The sequence below is a fragment of the Anoplopoma fimbria genome, chromosome 18, assembly GCF_027596085.1.
Source record: "Anoplopoma fimbria isolate UVic2021 breed Golden Eagle Sablefish chromosome 18, Afim_UVic_2022, whole genome shotgun sequence".
NCBI lineage: Eukaryota > Metazoa > Chordata > Actinopteri > Perciformes > Anoplopomatidae > Anoplopoma > Anoplopoma fimbria.
In genome coordinates this window covers 7,373,135-7,393,336 of record NC_072466.1, presented here as the reverse complement: position 1 = coordinate 7,393,336, position 20,202 = coordinate 7,373,135, and the positions used below count along the sequence as shown (strand labels likewise).

Genomic DNA, 20,202 nt, shown 5'->3' with positions numbered 1-20,202 from the left:
CAGCCCACCAGTAATTTCGTTTTAACCTCCACAGAAAGCTTCTTTCTTGTGAGTTGAATCAGGCGTTCCAAGATCATTCTGGAAATGGTGAGAACTGAAAGTCATTCCCTCTAATGGCCTGTTTCCACATTAAGACTTTTTCCAGGGGCCAAGCAACTATTTCAGGAACTCAGGAGCTTTCCCTGCATTTTGACCAGAGGAACTAAATTGAATTTTGACTGCAAAAAAATCCTTCCTGTTCTGGGGTAGAACTTTCTGCTGTCTCCAGAAATATCAGCTTCAATCATACAGGAAACAATACTGGGGAACGTGTTCGAAAACAAAGCGTTTGCCAACTCCTTCTGTGCAGTTATGCTATAAAGCCTTAAGTCCGCTTATGAATTTACTTAAACGGAAAAGTCTCTCGACAGTAAATACAAAGAACAATAAGATGACTTTTAATCTGTTAGTGATCATAATTGCCTAATCTACACAGTTCCTCAGAGGAACCTGTAACCTCCTGGAACTTTTTGTTTAAAGAGGGGCTTATGACACTTCACAGGTCTGACAGAAACACTATCATGTGAGGATTTTTTGCCTTCTCTCGCCTAGTTTGACAATGTCTACGTCATGTCTACGTCCTGACCATTCACCTTAACATCCAGTTGGTTGGGAAGTCACTGCAGGAATGTGATCCCCTTATCTGACAAAATACAGTTCATTTTGAGTTGTAAGAGGAAGTATCCAACAGGCAGGTAGTGCTGGCCTTTAAACTGACGCAGCAGAGTCCATAAAGGCTGACTCATACACACACACACACACACACACACACACACACACACACACACACACACACACACACACACACACACACACACACACACACACACACACACACACACACACACACACACCTATACACAGATTTGTAAGTTTCTAACAACTACTGGAGAAGAACTCTACTTTAAGTTGCAGATCGAAACTGTTTGAGACACAGTCTGCTTCGATTGAGCTGGAAGGAATAAAAACTCCCGACAGCATAACCCCGTATTGCCTCGGCGGGCCTCGGAGAACCACTCGCTTTTAATCAAGAACAATGGAGAGGGAGAAGAGAAATCACATCATTAGGCACTTATTGAAAATACAGCCAACCCTGGCTGGGGCTCATAAGATGCCAGCTGGTGCAAGAAGCCCAGAGCCTGGAGCTTTGTGAAGATGCCTGTTTTCATTTCCAACTAGTCTATGTGCAATACGTAGACCTGAGTGATTAGAGGCAGTATTCTCCAGTCCCGCTCTCGGGGGAAATGAGAACACATTGCATAGAAGTAGGCCATTATTATGTCAATGTCTTCATATGCTCCTGATTTTGTTAACGAGCAAGCTACAGTGTAAACCCTCTTCAAAGTGACTGTTAAGAAACAAAGCACTCTCACTAACCAACTGGTGAAATAGCTCTAATTTTACATTGAGCTTTAAAATAGAATTTACTGAATGTGCTGGAGAGGAACCTCTGCATTTCGAGAGGAGGTTAAAAGAGACCTAATTGAGGTGAGTAAGGTTTTCTTTAATTCTGTATATAACAATTTGCGAAAGATATAGTTACTCATGACCCATATACATGGGATTCAGACAACTCATAATGAAGCAATAGAGATGAGAAGATCAATACCACTCATGGGCTGAAAATGATGACAGGCTGCAGTCTGCCTTCATCTGGAGTACAGGGTGACCTAGCACTCGCATCGGAGCTCAACCTATTCTTCAATAGGTTCGACACTACCCCCATCCGATAGTGAGGCTAGGTCTCCACCTAATACCTCTTCCCCCATTCACACCTCTGCTGGAGTCTCTGCTCCCCCTTCCATCTACACCTCTGCCACCTCCCCCTCTCTCAGCAGACTGTTAGGACCAGAGGATGCCCCCCCTCACCCACTAGCCCTCTTCAGACCAACATCTCCACACCAGTGGACCAGGACAGCCCATCACTCCCCCCATCCCCCCCTACAACTGTTCACCCACGGCCAGGAGCTCACAGCTCCCTTCAAACCCCCTCACCACCCAGCCCCACCTTCACCACCATCCAGGTACAGCATCAGCTCTCCAGGCTTCAGATAAGCAAAGCCAGTGGTGATGACATCAGCCCTAGGTTGCTGAAAGTGTGTGCTGGACAGCTGGCAGCTCCTCTCAGGCACCTCTTCAATCTCTCCCTGAGGTTGAAGAAGGTGCCCACAATCTGGAAGACGTCCTGCATTGTCCCGGTGCCGAAGAAGAGTCGTCCCAGCGGTCTTAATGACTACAGACCTGTGGCCCTGACATCACACGTCATGAAGACCCTGGAGAGACTTGTTCTGCGGCACCTGAGGACCCAGCTTACAGCTTTCCTGGACCCACTACAGTTCGCCTATCTGCCACACATCGGGGTGGAGGACTCCATCATCTACCTGACGCACAAGGCCCTCTCTCACCTGGAGAAGCTGGGAAGCACTGTGAGAGTCATGTTCTTTGACTTCTCCAGTGCTTTCAACACCATCCAGCCCTCCCTACTGAGAGAGAAGCTGCTGGAGATGAACCTGCACCCGACACCACTTCCTGGATCACAGACTACCTCACAGGTCGGCCACAGTACGTCAGGGTGGATGGCTGTGTCTCTGAGTCTGTGATCAGCAACACCGGCGCACCCCAAGGAACTGTACTGGCACCGTTCCTCTTCACTCTCTACACCTCGGACTTCCGCTTCAACTCTGGTTCCTGCCACCTCCAAAGGTTTTCCGATGACTCCTCCATTGTTGGATGTATCACCAGGGACAACGAGGAGGAGTACAGAGGACTGATTGAGAGCTTCATCACATGGTGCAGCAACAACCACCTGAAGCTCAACATCAGCAAGACCAAGGAGCTTGTGGTGGACTACCAGAGGAACAGAAGCCCCCCTGTCCCTGTTTTCATTCAGGGAGGGGAAGTGGAGAGGGTTGAGTCCTACAAGTACCTTGGGGTGCAGATAAACAAACTGGACTGGACACGCAACACTGATGCCCCCTACAGGAAAGGACAGAGCAGACTGTTCTTCCTGAGGAGGCTGAGGTCCTTCAATGTGTGCAATAAACTGCTCAAGGCATTCTACCAGTCTGTGGTAGTCAGCACCCTCTTCTTTGCTGTAGCGTGCTGGGGTGGTGGCATCAGGACTGGAGATGCCAACAAACTTAATAAGCTGGTGAGGAAAGCCAGCTCTGTGGTGGGTCTGGAGCTGGACAGTCTGGAGTCAGTGGGTGAGAGGAGGATGAAGGCCAAACTCGGAGCCATCCTGGACAATCCCTCTCACCCTCTCCATGAGGAACTGTGGCAGCTGGGCAGCTCTTTCAGCCATCGGCTGATTCTACCAAAGAGCAGGACGGAGCTTCAGACGCTCATTTGTGCCCGCTGCCATCAGACTGTATAACAACAGCGGAGACCACAGTCTGTCAACATGCTGACCAGCCCCCCCCATGTGGATATACTGTACATTTTTATTTTTATTCTTATTTCTTATTTTTGTTCTATCTTTATTTTGTTGTATAGTATGTGTATTTATTGTCTGTGTCTGTGTAGTTGAGCTGCTGCAACACTCAAATTTCCCCCATGGGGATCAATAAAGGAATATAATAATAATAATGTTCCTACTTTAATTATAAGGCTAGAGCAAGCAGCTGATTAGCTTAGCATTAAAGCTGAAAAATAGGACTGAAACCAAGACTTACTTTTGAGTAAGGGGTAGTCTAGAGCAACAACTATTCATTTTTACACTTGTTTTTCTTTGTACAGATTAGACCTTTGGACAGACCCAGGCTAGATGTTTCCCTTTGATTTTGGTCTTAATGCTAAGCTAGGCTAGCCAGCCACTGGCAGAAGCATTCTATTTTTCTTGACTCCCAAAATTTCAAGCTATGGCTTTGACCAAAGTGTTATGAAGAACAGATAAAATCATTCGTCTTACACTTCCTCTTTCATCATGGGGGGCCAAGCTTGTAGGAGGAGCGAGAGCAACTGAAAGTCCTCCCACTTCTGTGCAGCTTCCAGCAGCTCCAGGAAGAGGGCGTACCTCTTCTCCTCATTCTCCACATCTTCTATCTGAACCTGTGAGGAAAGGTGGAGAGAAAGACGGGAGGTGAGAAAGGCAAATCAATTAGAGACCAAAAACCAAAAGGCCCGCTGTGAGGCTCTTGATTATAACACATCACCAGTTCATTGAGCACAACGCACAAAACAGGTAGATGAAGAGTGTTGAGTAACTGGAGTAACCATCTGTTTCTTTCAAATTCTGCTACACGTGCGATGTTTTGGATAAATCTGTTGTTAAATGGCAGCATCAAGTGGATTTCAGGGATTCGTTATCTTTGAAACTTCCAGTAGACTCTATCCAAAACAAGTGCAACAGAAACAGGATATCAGCTTTCAATGATGCTCTCAATTTGGGATGGCAAAACTTGACAACCTAATGATTGCACTAGAGTTTGTGGGAACAACATTCCTGCCAAAACCAGGGTCCCAAATGAACTGTGCAATCACAAACCCTCATTCTAGACGAGAATTAAGGCAAACTTCAAACAAGGCGCTGAAAGAAAGAAAAGAACGGGTTTTCATGCGTAACGGCACATCTCACTGTTCACTTAAAGAAACGTCACCTGTGGCCAAACTTATTCTATACTATTATGAGAATGAGAGAGAGAGATCGAGAAAAAAAGAGTGTAAGAGTGAATAGGAACAAGGGTGTGGGTGATGTGGGAAAAAAAATGAGCGGAGGAGGAGGTGGAGGGAAAGTAATTAATTTTCTTCTCAAAGGTTGGCTTCTAGTGTGATTTAACAGTTCAGAGAGCGGCTGATTTCTGAGGGGAAAACTACAACCTGCCAAAGCGTGGCTGCTGCAAAGACAGGCTCCGTCACACACACACACAGACACAGACACACACACACACACACACACACACACACACACACACACACACACACACACACACACACACACACACACACACACACACACACACACACACACACACACACACACACACACAGACAGACAGACAGACAGACAGACAGACAGACAGACAGACAGACAGACATACACACACAAACCACAACATATTCATCACTTGCAGCCAGACTCATAAAACATAGTTTCAGCCTCAGTGGTGGGATTACATTTATAAGCCTGGATATCTATGTAAAGCCTTCTGATATTTCACCAGTTATAAAGATTTTAAGACACTAGGAACAGTCTGTAAATTAACCTGTTAACACACCCCTCTTCTTTAAACCTTTATTATGGCAGTTTTGTAATGAAGTTGGGTTTAGTATAGAAACCATCTGTGCAGGTGAGATCTATTGTAGCTCCAAATTACTCATACTTGGGTTAACAAATTAAGCTAATTTAATGAAATGCATTTTAAGGCAGTAAAACACTTTTCCTTAGAGAGTATAAATAGCTGTATTAAGATGCCAAAGAGAACCATAGTTATTCTCACAAATGAAGCAATATTGCCATTAAAAATTAACAACGAAGCCGCTGCATGTTGTACCTCTGGATAACTAAGACTTAAAACGAAAAGTATACCAGAGATCATTGTGCAGTCAAAAGTGGATAAAGCCCCACATTGCTAGTTCTCTACTACTGGAGGCACACAAATGTAACTGCTTGAATGTTGATGATAAATATAAAATATAAAAAGGCACTTATTTTGGTAAGTTAAATTAGCTAGAAAAAGTCCAATCACCATACATTTAGCTAATAGCTAAGGGGTTTTTGGATGGACCATATCAAAGATTCCCAGTCATAAATTTCCAAAATGAGTTGAAAAAGTTTTATTCACAAAGTGAGAGTGGCAATTAAAGATGTTCCTGATCATCAAAGAGTGGAAGAATATAAAACAATCTTCACTTTTAAAATAGAAAGTTACAGACCTACACATGAATGTCTTTTTCAAGTATTCAAAAACCTGCATCACCCTTAATTTGAAATAATATTGCTGGTTAAATAATCAAAATGGAGCATAAAAAGAATCACTACTTCCTTTTGCAGGTAGTGGGGCTCCATATAATCCACTTGCTCGTGTAATTGTGTTACAACGGCCCAACACGATGGTTGACTGGTAATTAAGCAGAACTCACATTGGCTGATTTCCTTAATAAAGTACTGATACTCTTACTGATTCTGAGACATCAGTGCTGTTAAACCTCTAATTTACAAGTAAATGCTTATGCAAATAGGCAGCGGCAGAAGCAGATGCATGCACAGTGGTGTAGTGAAGCGCCTTACGATGGGGGATGGAGCAATAAATGAGTAGAGCTGAAGCTCAGGGCCCTCTGGAAATGAAGGTCATTTGTGGAAACAGAAATGGAATCTTAACTACCTGTAAAAAGCCCTCACTGCAATCTAAAGCTCTCAAATCCATCACTGAATGTAAACTGCAACCCAAAGCCTGTTCATCATTGTTATTGCCTTACTGTGTTATGAATACTGAATACTGAACACTCTCTAGCTATTGAAGCATTTTATAAAGTTTTATGGACGCATTTATTCATTAATTGAGAATGTCGGGTTGTGCAGACTTTGGGATTCCCTGATTATATTGGGTTTGCATGTTCTGCTCTTCAACACACATGACAAATTGCATTCAGACACATATAAATATGCACTTTTTTTCCCACATAGAAATACACACCTACGTCCTCACACGCGCTTGCACACACGCACTAATCAACACTCACCTACAGTAGGCCACAAATTAATCGCTGCCAATTACTGTGTGGCTGTGAGGCTCTTATTTTCTTAACAAGGAAGGATGGTAATTAATTATGCCTAGTGATTAAAATCAACATTTCCTCTGTGGTGTTGTACAAAGAACATGGTGCGGGAGGGCAGGAGGGCAGAGAGAGGAGGGAGGGAGGGAGGAGACTGTCAGCCAATAACATAACACTAAGCAGAGGAGTGCTAGCAAATAAGATCTAACTAATGGTCTCTCAGTCAATCAGTCATTGTATATTTTTTCCCTTTTGCATCTATCTAGGCTTTTTCAAGCACTTGCAAACTCAATTCCTATCGTCACTATCCATCTGTCCATCCGAAGATCAGTAAGAGTAGTAAAACAGCAGGATAAATGCTAAATGCACAGTATATTTGTGAACAAAGACTATATATTTGTCTTTTTTGGCCCATTACCACTTCCCCAATTGGAGGACAACTGTTTAAACATCTCCTCCAAATAGCAACTGTCCAATCATCGGCTAGTACGTTATTTAACTGGCAACAACAGGGCTGTAAAGCTTTAGATTTATCTACATGCCCAAAGTGCCATTGTGTGTTTATTTACTCCGTTAGCAACCGTTAGCATGTCCAACACACCAGCTAACTACCTACAGCAGTGACTGTTACTTGTAAGGCCAAGGAGCATATCATTAACCAGCTGCATTAGTTCCATGAAAAAAATAACTTGTTCAGAACTGCTCACTATGTCCACTGAGCTTAGTTAGCTTATTTGGCTAGCTACAGGAGCTATAACTGATAAGGTTCCCCCTAGGATTGTTGTCATTTCAGCCAATAAAATCGATAATCGCTTTAATCCAACTGCGGTTGTCATCATTGTTTCAAAAGTTACTATGAGTTTCAACTGTAAATCTGCCAAAGACATCACTGTAAACTACAAGAACGGTAAACTTGACATAGCAACAGTAACTACAGGTATGGGGCTTAACTAATGGTCAACTTCTACTGTTATCACTTTCAGAAATGTTAGCAAAACAGAATAAAGTCGTATTATTTACATTTCTTGGACTGTTTGATAGCATTCTAAACAGTAGGGAAAAAAGAGTGGAAAAAAAAACAAGAATATAGAAACAAACATGGACCAGGAGTGAAAAAGCAGATGTTGACTGACACACACACACACACACACACACACACACACACACACACACACACACACACACACACACACACACACACACACACACACACACACACACACACACACCTAACTACTAGCTCTCACTGCCTGCTTTTAAACCTTTTTTTTTTTCCTGCTGGAACAGAAAACATCGCTGTTAAAATGATGCCGACCACATGCACCATACTCTCCTACTGTGTCTGAAAGTAGCCATGCTTTTAGAAAAATTATGCACGAAAAGAAAACCTGGAAATGAAGTAAGCAGACGGTGAGGCTGGAGTAAATTAATGTTGAAAATTGTAATTGGTCACAGCAGCTGAATTAATACTTTGACAAACTTTCAACCTTTTCAACGCAGTAAAAAAATGAAAACATAAGTGCTTTGGTGCGTAATGTGATATTGTAAAATGGGAATTGTACCTTTTCAAGTGCTGCGATTAGTTCATGAATTGCTGCACTGAGATTGAAATCATCTCTATTCATCTATGAAATACTTTCCCAAACTAAAAAGACTGACTGAAATGTCATCACTTCTAAAGTTTTATAAAGTTATACAAGAACGCAGTCACATACACATTTCTATAGGACAAACAGCAATTGCAGAGTGAGCTGTAGTTTGTCCAAAAAAAGCTTGTGTGTAGTCACACAGGGTATCGCTCCACTAACCCTGCTATCAGCATGTGATAAAAAAAACAGAGGGGGGGAGAATAGAAGAGAAAGTGTGTTTCAGTGTGTGTGTGTGTGTGTGTGTGTGTGTGTGTGTGTGTGTGTGTGTGTGTGTGTGTGTGTGTGTGTGTGTGTGTGTAAGAAAGACGGGAGTCGCTTTGGGGCAAATCGATAGGCAGAGCAGAAAAGCTGTCAGAAGCCACGTGGGTGAAAACACACACATATATACAATTCACCAAAAGGATAAAAATGGAGATGAAGTAAAAAAAGACTGCAGTAGTGTGTGTGTGTGTGTGTGTGTGTGTGTGTGTGTGTGTGTGTGTGTGTGTGTGTGTGTGTGTGTGTGTGTGTGTGTGTGTGTGTGTGTGTGTGAGAGAGAGAGAGTGTGTGAGAGAGAGGGCTAAACAGATGAAAGTGGAGTCATCTATTCCACCAGAGAATGACTGGCAAGAGACACACACACACACCCCAAAACATAATAAGGGCCATGCAAACAAGCAGGTGTGCACACACACGATCAAAAACAATGAGCTGAATGCCTCTGAAACAGAGCTTCAATAAACTTCCATGAAACAATTTCCTCCATATGTCACCGTCTTTCCCAGAGGAATAAACTCTCACCAAATAAATATTCCAACATCAAAGTGCTCCACTGTAGTCTTTTTAAATTTGAACTGCTTTCAACACACAGGTGACACTTGAAGTTAATACTGTAGATAATTTTAGACGCACACAGGGTGAAAAAGGCCCGGGCTGCTCTACACTAAATCTTCACCAATAAACATTACAGATGTGCATCCAGTAAAGCTTTGAGGTATTTCTATTTGGAGACAATGAGCACATTTTCCAACAAAAGCTAAGCGCTAATGGTTGCAATAAGAAGTCTGATTGTATAGAAGTCTATGAGGAAGTTAACCTACTTCCCCCTTGATTTTTTTTACCTAAGTTAACATTTTAAATATGAGTTTATGGTCTCAATCCCTAGTTTCAAGTCTACGTCAATACAGCATGATGTTCCTTCGGTAAATTATTCTCCCATTTAGAGTAGGGAAAAATGTCTTCTGTTCAGATGTACTGAGCTCCACCCTCTCATGCAAAAAAACAAGATGGTGACGGCAAGAACAAAAATGCAGACGGCCAAAATGTCGAACTCGAGGCTTCAAAACCTTAGTCCATCACCCACCAATGGGTGATGTCATGGTGACACATCCACTTCTTATAATCAGCTCAATTGTCTTTATGTATCTTAGTTATCTTATGTATCTTAGTTTGTGTTATGATTGGTTTTAGCATCTTACCTTCTATTAAAAACATGTTTTTGTCCATTTTGGACATTTCTTTGTTGATTTCTGTTTAATGAAAACCCTCACCTGAAAGGCTACAGTGCAGGTTACAGAGCAGAATATACCAATCTTCGAGGTCAAGCCCCTTCAGAACTTCACTGAGTTATAACCACCCTGGTGAAAGGTGTTGACTGACATTGTGCTATATTTTGTCAATATTACATTGGTGTTTTCACCTCATCTTGAAGCAATGTCACTTTCTTTTAATAAACAAGCGCTGTCTGTGGTGCTGAAAGGCTTGGTGAATGAAACCAAGATGGAGGTCAGTGGGTTTCATACCATGGTTTGTTGTCTGTTGTCCTGTCATAGCAAACAACATATAAGAAATGAACTGCCTTTTAGAGTGATTTTAAAGTTTAAATGGCTGTAAATATGCTGCATGTGCCTTTTAACACGACCATTTAAGTCCCAATTTGTCTTTTTATTCCTATATACTCACATATATAATATAACACCAGTATTATAAGTGTATCTGCTGTCCTTAGAGTTATTTTTGGTCTGCCCCCCAAGGATCTGTAGCATCACGCAATCAAGATCTTAAATGAGAAAACTGGGATCAAAGTGTCAGTCAGTATGAGCAAATTAGGGGCCTGCTTGACAAACTGCACCCCACTTGTAACAAGAACCCTCCTCCAGAACTGATTAGACAGACTTGGGTTTAGTGTCTGAGTCAAAACAAATAAAGAAAATTGCCAATTTGTTGAGAAAGATAATAAAAAAAAAACCGGTGGTTATTTATTTCACTTTTCATTACTTTTAAATAAACTAAATGCATCAATGCATAAGAATTGAATATTACATTTAACTGAATTCTGTGTTGATACTTTCCATCACTGACACACATGCAACATTAGTGATACAAGGTATTATTAATACGCGAGTGGTTTCATTGGCTGTGTCTAGTACAGTAGCTTATTCAACAGAAAATATTCAGCGACAAAGAAACTATAAGCATTTAGCAATGGTTTGTGTTATGGAATAAAGTAAAAAGGGACTTGAAAGAACTTAAATCAAGACCATTTGCTTTGTTATAAGGGTTAAAATCATTGTTTCAATTGACCTCAAACAAGACTTTTTCCACATGCGAATGAAACTAATTTTGGACTAACTTTTATACCTCAGATGTACTAATTATCATGCATATTTATATGAATTGCTAATTTATATTCATTAGTTTAAACTTGAACTTGAGGCACCAACATTTCCACCAGGATACAAATCATATACTGTTTTAAGTTTCAGTTTTCATGTTATTTTAGCCCTGCATATGATTAGGTTTTGATATTTCATGAATCCCAAGTGTTTGATCACAGCAGTCTTGTACGAGGTTTTGAATCGGCAGTGGGTGTCCTGAAGCCACAGAGCCCATAATTAAATCTTACTTTCGACTGATCTGTGAATACGCCAGCAGAAGGGAGATTGGCCTCTTTGGTAGAGCACACAGTGCCCAGGGTTTCCCACAGTGTTTAATAGTGGCTGTGGCCCAACGCCACTAAATTATTGACGGACACAGCTAAGACAATAAAGCGGCTCCCTGAAATTAAACCCACAGTGAAAGAGACAGTGACTACTATATACTATATTCAAGCATGAGGCAATTGTTTATACAGTAATCTAGTGACTAAATAAATTACAATCAAGATGATTGAGAGGCCATCTATCATAGCTCAGAAGATCTCAGTGATTGACTGATCAGCCTCACACATTTTCTATAATTAATCAAAAACATCACGTTGGATTAAAAACCTGAGTTATTTCTTGTCTGGAAATATTGAAGACAAACAGCTCAATCACCCACTCTGCAAGGGATGTCTCAGGAATAACTCACAGCACTCTTTGAGACACAACAATCAGGGCTGTTGGTCAAGACCTTAGTTGAAGTCTGTTTAACATTTAATGATTATCACTTGAACTTTTAACATCAATAACTCCCATCAGAGGTTCAGTTCCAAAGTACCTATGGTTTAAATATCCAATGGATTACACTGATAGAACAAAGACCAGATCGAGGATGGCTACTGGCTAAAGTATGTGTGTATTGTGTGTACGAAATTATTTCATTAAAATAAACTACGTTTTTTAAAGTCTCAAGTTCGTCTTTCGGCCATCGCCATCTTGTTTTTTTGCTTCCAGAAAAGACATGAGAGGATGGTGCAACCTAACGCTGAATAAGACATTTTTAGACAACCAAAATGTTACAATTAACTTTCATAAATTAAAAAAAACAACTCTCCCAGACCAGACAACATCATGGTAGTGAGCTATCAATCACAAGGTAGCCACACCCTAAAGCATACTCTGCTTTATCCTCTATTAATGTCAAAATGGGACCATTATTTACTAAATGAACATCATGTTGTATTGAAGAATACTGGAAACAAGCGATTGAGACCATAAACTCATGTGTACAATGTTTACTGAGGTAATAAATCAAGTGAGAAGTGGGGTCATTTTCTCATGGACTTCTATACAATCAGACTTCTTCTTGCAACCAGATGAGACGCCCCCTGCTGCTCTTTAGTTGTCAAACCATCTAAATAAAACCCAAAAGTGGCGCAAGAGAAAAGTCAAAATAGCGTATAAAACCATGCTCTTGGAACTATGGATATCTGTACCAAATTTAATGGCAATTCATCCCAATGTCTGTTGAGATAAATCAGTCTGGACCTAAAACCAACAGACTGACATTGCCATCCATGGAGCCGAAAATTCTGCTAGCACGGTTCAAAACACAGACCTTTGACCCCACATTACACAACTGTAATAGCACGCACTATAAGGCAAACCTCTTCAAACTGACAATTTAGCAACAAGGACATTTAGATGGAAACTGGAAGCCTATGGGAGTGTTCAATCCAGTATTGATTGCTTCAAAACAACCCAGTAATGGAATGGAATTGATATGAAACACCAAGGTAATGGAAAAGGACTCTTATATAACCACCTTTACAGGCACAAATGACACAGGAACACACGCAACCGGCACTACACACACCCATATGGTCAGTACAACTCATAACAAACACACACATTTCATGTCTTCATAACTGCCAGGAGTCGACCCTGTGGCTGACTTGTTAAAGTATGTGGTAAACAAATCATCCACTCCATGCCGAACACTGTGGTAGACAAGTTAATGATCGGTGCGACCATCACTGGCTGTCACGACAGCGCTCTCTCCCCCTCTCTCTCACTCGTCACATCCTATTACCGCCGCCAATCGTGATGGTGAGCGCCGTCATTTCCACCGTTCTATCAGATTAGCAGGATAAATGGAGGATAGCACGTTTGATTAAATACCGTGGCATGGGAAATGCTACAGGGTCAACTTCATCATTTACGGCGTCAGATTGCCATATTCATCTTCAGGTAACTGTTTTCTGGCTGTTTGACAATTTGTTGTACTCGTGCTTGATGTTAAAATGTTGTGATCGTCAGTTCCACAGGAGAAATTGTTTTTTCATGCTGGATTTGATTTCTTGACCCAAAGGCCAACAGCAATATTTGAGATGGTTCCGGATTACTTGACCCATACTTCCTACCTCCTGCCAGCATGGTGACCAATTTTTGTGCATATTCCATCAGGGTTTCTTTATTTACATATATACGGCCACCAAAAGGCAGAACATAGATGTTGATAGAGAGGTTTGTATGAATGAATTAATAATTATTTTATATTCATTTAACCACTTTTAGGTTGATTATTTTACCCCCTAAATCATTGCCATAGAACCTGCACAGTATCTTACTTTTGCAGATAGGCCTACTTAATCTTTGGAAAATGTTCATGGAATGCAGCACCTACAAATAAAATAAGTTATTTCAGCTTCCTTGTCCACTTTATCTCGGCTGTTTCAGAAAATATTATTCACACGAAATAGCTCATATTATATTAGCTTATAATCAAGGGTTTCTCTGTTGTGCTAGGTGTCTGTTTTCATATTAAAAATAAGTATAATCAAGTAATTTACAATTTGCTACAGTTTAACATGTGATTTAGAGTTAGCTAAACTACACTTTTATTTTACAACAATATTGTAAGATAGGTGTTTTCACAAAATGTAAACGCAAAGAGATTATTAAAATTATAATGCATACTTTTACTATAATTTGTTAAAAACAAATATTACATCACTTTACTGCAACACTTATATTACAAACCCATTTAAGACAATATCTAGTCTCATATCACAATATTGATATATAATAACAATATAAGGCCCAGCCCTAGATGTTATGCTTGTGATCAGTAGCCTAACTGCGTATTACTCTGTCATTTAGATCTGTGGAATAGAATAACTGAGATGTCAAGTTACTGTGGTTATTTTCGATCGACTGCTTGCATTAATCACAAAGGTAGTTACTATAAAGAAACAACAACAACAAAAAACAATAAAGACGCACAGGTGTTATCTTTGTTTCAAACTTTTTTAAACTTGAGAAACCCCGTCTATTTAAAAATATCTCCATCACAAGCGACACTGCACCCGGCAACACAAACAAGGTAGCGTGGCTGATGAGCTCATTAGCCCTTCTGAGTCAAGTCAAAGATGCACTCTTTCTACCTGAATTCGTATGAGCTGTTAATAAAACACAGCTGAACTTTTGCCCCCATCAACAAACCCGCCTTATAATCTTCTCTGCGACTTGGCAATTATCTCAGTCCTTGACCTGAGAAGGAGAGGGGAGGGGAGGGAGAGGGGGAAAAACACGGGAGTCGGGCACGTCAGCGTATCGGACTGGGAGCGCTGGTGGAGCCGTGGGATCCGGAGATCTCCGTGTCTGGCCTTCACTGAGTGCGCTCTGAACGACGAGCTCATCAATATTCATTGACCCGCTCCGGCTAATGTCCCCAGCGTCGGGGCTGAATAAAGTTGCAGAGGTCGCACGCTTCACAAGGGGGGTGTGAGAGAGAGAGAGAGAGAGAGAGAGAGATGCAGGCAGAGCGGGGGAGAGAATGAGCGACGTGGGAAGAAAAGTGAGCGAGGCTGATAAGAGAGTGCAGGTTTCAGACAAAATGAGAGCAGAGAGAAGCAAACACCAGTAAAAGGGCAAAGCCTCGGGGCCTGTGGGGGCTGGGGAGTTTATTACAGCTTGAAAGTGAAACACATAAAACATGCAGAGGAAACATAAGCGAAAAGATAAAGACAGGCGCACCCGTAGAGAACAAACAAATGCACACACACACACACACACACACACACACACACACACACACACACACACACACACACACACACACACACACACACACACACACACACACACACACACACACACACACACACACACACACACACACACACACACACCCTTGTGCATGCAAAGTATGACATGACAAGGGGAGTGCAATGACAAACAAATACGGCTCCTCTAAACCTCTCTCCTTATTTGTTATGCTTTTAGTTGCTCTCTCTTTCTTCCTCCCTGTAGTCTGGGAGTATATCCACGTTGTATAACATGACACCTGAGTATACATAATGGTACGCGCCTCAAGAGAGGAAGAAGAGGAAGATGAGAGACAGGGGGGAGCTCAGAAGACAAAATACAGGAGGAGGGGAGGAGGGGTTGGAAAGAAAGAGCAGATGAAGGTTGGGAGGAAAAAACGATTGTGTAGCTTGACACGCATCTGCTTGACATGACATCCCAGCTTTAGAAATCAATGTCGAGCAAACAAGCATAAGCAGCCTTTTACAGTATATTTGAATATTAATCCCATTTTTGTGCCATGACTCCAACCTCTCCTTAATCATGCATGCTATAGGGGGCTGATGAATATTCAGGGTGGGACAGAAGGCCAAGGAGCAGAGAAGATGCTAAACAATTTAACACACAACAAACTGCACATCAATTACTTAAACAGGCCCTATTATGCTTTTCCACTTTTCCCTCTTCTTTAGTGCGTTATATATATTTTTGTACATGTAAAAGGTCCGTAGAGTGTAAAACCTGAAGTCCACGCCTAAACGGAGTTACCCTCCCCCTCAGAAGCTCCTGATCTCCTGAAACGGCTCCATTGAATTCTCTCCTTCACTTCCGTAACTTTATGAGGTCACAATGTTACGGAAGTGACGTAAAACTCCTTCCGGCTAGTTTGGCCCTCAAACAACAAAAGAGAGAGAGGATGAAGAGTTTTTTCAAACGTGAAACGTTGACCAATCCCAACAGATTGGGCTATCTGACCAATCAGGGCAGACTTTGCTTTCTGGAGGGAGGAGCAAGCGCTACAACGGAGCGTTTCAGAGAGAGGGTGAGAAGAGGTGCTGCAGGACAGCCAGGATGAGAAAAACAAGGCGGATTATGAGCATTAACGCATGTAAACATGTTGTAACTGTAACTTGAGATAAAAATATGCACCCGGAAAATAGCATAATAGGGCCACTTTAAGATCTGGGGAATTACTTACACTGTTTTATCAGTAAATGTGAGAGGACGTTTAAGCGCGGATGCACACACTCACGCATATGCTCAGGCTGAATCACAGCGGGTGAAGTAAAGCATTTAGCAGGTGCTACAGAGCAGCGGAGGGCTTGCCAGAAAAGATAATGGTGCATGAGTGCCCCCCCCACCACCACTTCATCTCAGATTGTGCCGTCTTTCTCCCTCCTTCTCATCTTGCTCTGTGCTGCCCTCTCCTATCACTTCAACTGTCCCCGGGCTCTTTCCTCCTCGCCTGTCTCCCTCTCCACATCCCCTCTTCTCTTGTTTACTTTATAGCACTGCCTCCTGTCTGGTGTTTTTCTGACTGAATCATCAACTACCCCACCGAGATGACAAAGTGTTGTGCTCTCCTCTCCTGGCTCGGAGTGATAAAAAAAGAAAAGAAAATTAGCATAAAAAAAAGTTTTCTCAAAAGAAGCTGAGGGGGGGGGTAGATAAAAGTTGCCAAAACACGTGGAATTATAGCTGGGGCTTGGCTATCACGTCTATGACTCCTGACCTGTTGCATTAGAGTGTGGCCATTAGATAGCGTCCTCAACCCCATCACATTTATTATTTATCTTCTTGGAAACAGACTGTACTCTCTTTCTTTTTCTCTCTCTCTCTCTCTCTCTTCTTGTACAACCCTCCTCCCTCCAGTCCAGGCTCATTCACTTTCATCAAACAAATCTCTCCCAGCTTCCCTGTCCGGCTTCTCCTCTCCACTTGGCCTTCACCTCGGCTTAGCTCCATCATTTTTTTCCCCTCCGTGACAATCCCTGGTGGGATGAATCCTGAAGTTCTCCGATACTTTTCAACTTTCAAACACTCGAACCGAGACGGCCCATCCACCCTTTTGTCAATATGTAATATTTGAGTCTGATAATGATCAGCTGCAGACAAAAACACATTTTTCTGTCAAACAACGACACTACCAGTTATATTTATGTTCGTATTCCTGTCACATGTTTAAAAAATACTGTAGCTACAACAAAATGGAGTGCCATCCATCTGTGCAGCTTTTCTTGTCTTCTTTTATTTGTTTTGTTTTTTGGACGTGTGTCATGTCTAAGGCTTATCTTCTCACTGTTGGTTTCCATACTTCAAACTGTGAGCCTACTTCTTAAATACACGACAAGTGGAGAGGATTTTGGGGAGATCACACAGGCATTGATATACAGCACATACAAATATGCTCATAAAAATATTGTAAAATGCATAAACACTCTCAAAAACAGTTCTTTAGGCTTGTACTACCTCATGTACAACACAACCATGTCTATGTGGACTGCATATCAATGCACATAGTCTGTCTCTCTGTGGGCATGTGTGCAAACGCTCCACCCCCTGTTACATTGTGTCCAGAAATGGTGCAATTCTGTAATTTTCTGCTTAATTGGTGCATGCGAAATGAATCAGCATCCTATTTTTTCAGCAGAAGAGACAAACAAGAGAAAGAGAAACAAGGGTGGAATAAGAAACTAGGAGAGAAGTGAATGAATGAAAAAGACGAATAAAATGTGTTGTACCATATAGAAGTACTATAAGTATACGGAGTGATCTGAATAACAGTCATATGTTTTAGCAATGTTTTCTCACACATTCATAACAAAGTCCTCTATCCCTCATTGCTTTGCATGAAACCAAATCTGTCCAAAACAGAGATGTCGATCTGAAATAAGAATCCAAAATGGAAAAAAACGTCCACGCCTCTGAGAATAAATGGGATGTGTTTGTCAAACTCAAAATCTCAGCCTTGATCAAATCAAACCATCAACAACATTTTTCACGGAATCACAGAAGGAAAAAAACCAAAAAAAAAACACCAAAGATTTTAAAAGGTGAAACGAAAAATAAATGAAAAACGTGCCCGAGGAAAGTCAAGTAAGAGCTGGGGTCGGTTCTGTGGGCTCAGCCGGATGACAGAGAGCAAGTACACAGCCTGCACCGCTCTGCTCCGTTCATCCACACGAGATAGACGACGCTCTGCAAGGCCAAACAGCACAGCACCAAAACAGGGTGTCACGGCAAATGATCCATGACACTGACAGCGGAGGGGGGGGGGAGCATGTAGCATGAATCAGCTATCACTGTTGATGAGCCAACATGATGACTTTTCATGCACACACACACACACACACACACACACACACACACACACACACACACACACATAGAGGGATGATTGCCTTCCTAACCTTCCCCTATGCCCCGCAACATTTAGAGTGCACACAGGTGTGAAGACCTTGATGTAACGGCCGTGCTCCCGGGATGTGTGTGTGTAGTTATGTGTGTGTGTGTGTGTGTGTGTGTGTGTGTGTTACAACCCTGATGTGGGCATTAATGCCAGCTCTGCCTTAGGATGTAGCATGATGATTACCGGTTTTTACACTACAACATCAATGATTCTTCTCCTCTTTGTCTGTGAAACGCCATAAACAAATGACTCTAAGTATATTATTAGTAACATAAAGGCCAAACGCACGATATACACACACAGACAAAAAAAGAAACTCTCCAATGTTGACAGTGGTGACATTTGGATGCCCTGCTGTTATGACTAATCATTCAAAATGACGGCACAAAATCTATCCCGGGCTTCACCTCCTATCACCCTAACTCTCCCCCCCCAACCTCCTCCCTTCTACCTAAATGTCAGCATTTCAATTGGGCTCATTAATTCCTCCCTTTTTAGGCTTCTCTGTGTGTGCCTGCGCCTGAGTAGCATGTTGGGATGCTGCTGGAGGGAGGATAGGATGATGTATCGGAATGATGAATGGTTTCTTGTTCTCCTTTTTTTCTGTTTCAATATCATATCTGAATCTTTCTCTTTCTATCTGTGTATGTTTCTGATCCATCATTATTTCCCTTCCTCTCCCTAATTCTTTTTCTCTTGTTTCCCTCTGATCCATCATCGCTGTGTGTGTGTGTGTGTGTGTGTGTGTGTGTGTGTGTGTGTGTGTGTGTGTGTGTGTGTGTGTGTGTGTGTGTGTGTGTGTGTGTGTGTGTGTGTGTGTGTGTGTGTGTGTGTGTGTGTGAGGCAGCGGCTCTGAATCATCCAGTGGCCTTTTCACTGACACGGCCCGGCCTGACCCAGTCTGGACAACAATGGGCTAAACAGCATCTGTCACAAAAACATTTGTCTTGTCCTCTCACAGTCTTGTCCTCTCGCAGGCTGGCATGCTGGAATGCGTGCATGTTTTTTCTGTTCGGGTGTATTATACCAATAAATGCCAATGTATATGGATGAGGCTGCATGGACAGAAAACATGCAGACAGCAGGTGCGGGGCAGACAGAAGGGGACGAGGAGGCTATGTGAAAAGAACACAAGGCTTTTCATATCTGAGGATTTCTTGAGGCACTGTCAAAGAGGTGTGCGCACAAGGCAATGAGGCAAGGATGGAGGATTAAACAGTAAGTGGATCAGGTCTGTTAGAATACACAATGTAGCCTTGAAACAGAGGAACGGGGGTTTATCAGAAGACTGGTAAACAAAGAGAGAGCTGGAGAACCAATAATCTTTGAACTAAATCATTTGTGGTTATCAGAGATACCGTACCGAAATTTGGAAATTCTGTTAGCCTAGTAATGCCTATTGGAAAATACTTAAGTAACACAAGTAATTGATAACCTGTGATTGACTGGGGACTGTTCAGATGGCACATATATACCCTCTATGAGAATGATCAGTTTTAGGTAGTGGATGGACGGATGTATAGTAAGATGGTACTTAAAGCGGCTAAATTATATCTTTTTATGTGTAATGTGAAAGGGGTCGCTTGCCTACTCTGCAATTCATCTTTCAACTCAGTTTTGGTTTCCTGGCACACAAATTTGCTTTAGGTTCGGTCTCAACTCTTAAAAAAACGACTATAAA

The 20,202-nt window shown here is 41.9% G+C and overlaps 1 protein-coding gene across 1 annotated transcript in view; it reads right to left on the bottom strand.

The window, feature by feature from the left end:
• nbas (NBAS subunit of NRZ tethering complex) overlaps positions 1-20,202 on the bottom strand; it is a 151,866-nt gene that overhangs the window by 17,034 nt on the left and 114,630 nt on the right. The window contains 1 exon segment of the mRNA XM_054618448.1: positions 3,950-4,089. Within this exon segment, the coding sequence (XP_054474423.1) occupies positions 3,950-4,089 (140 nt within the window).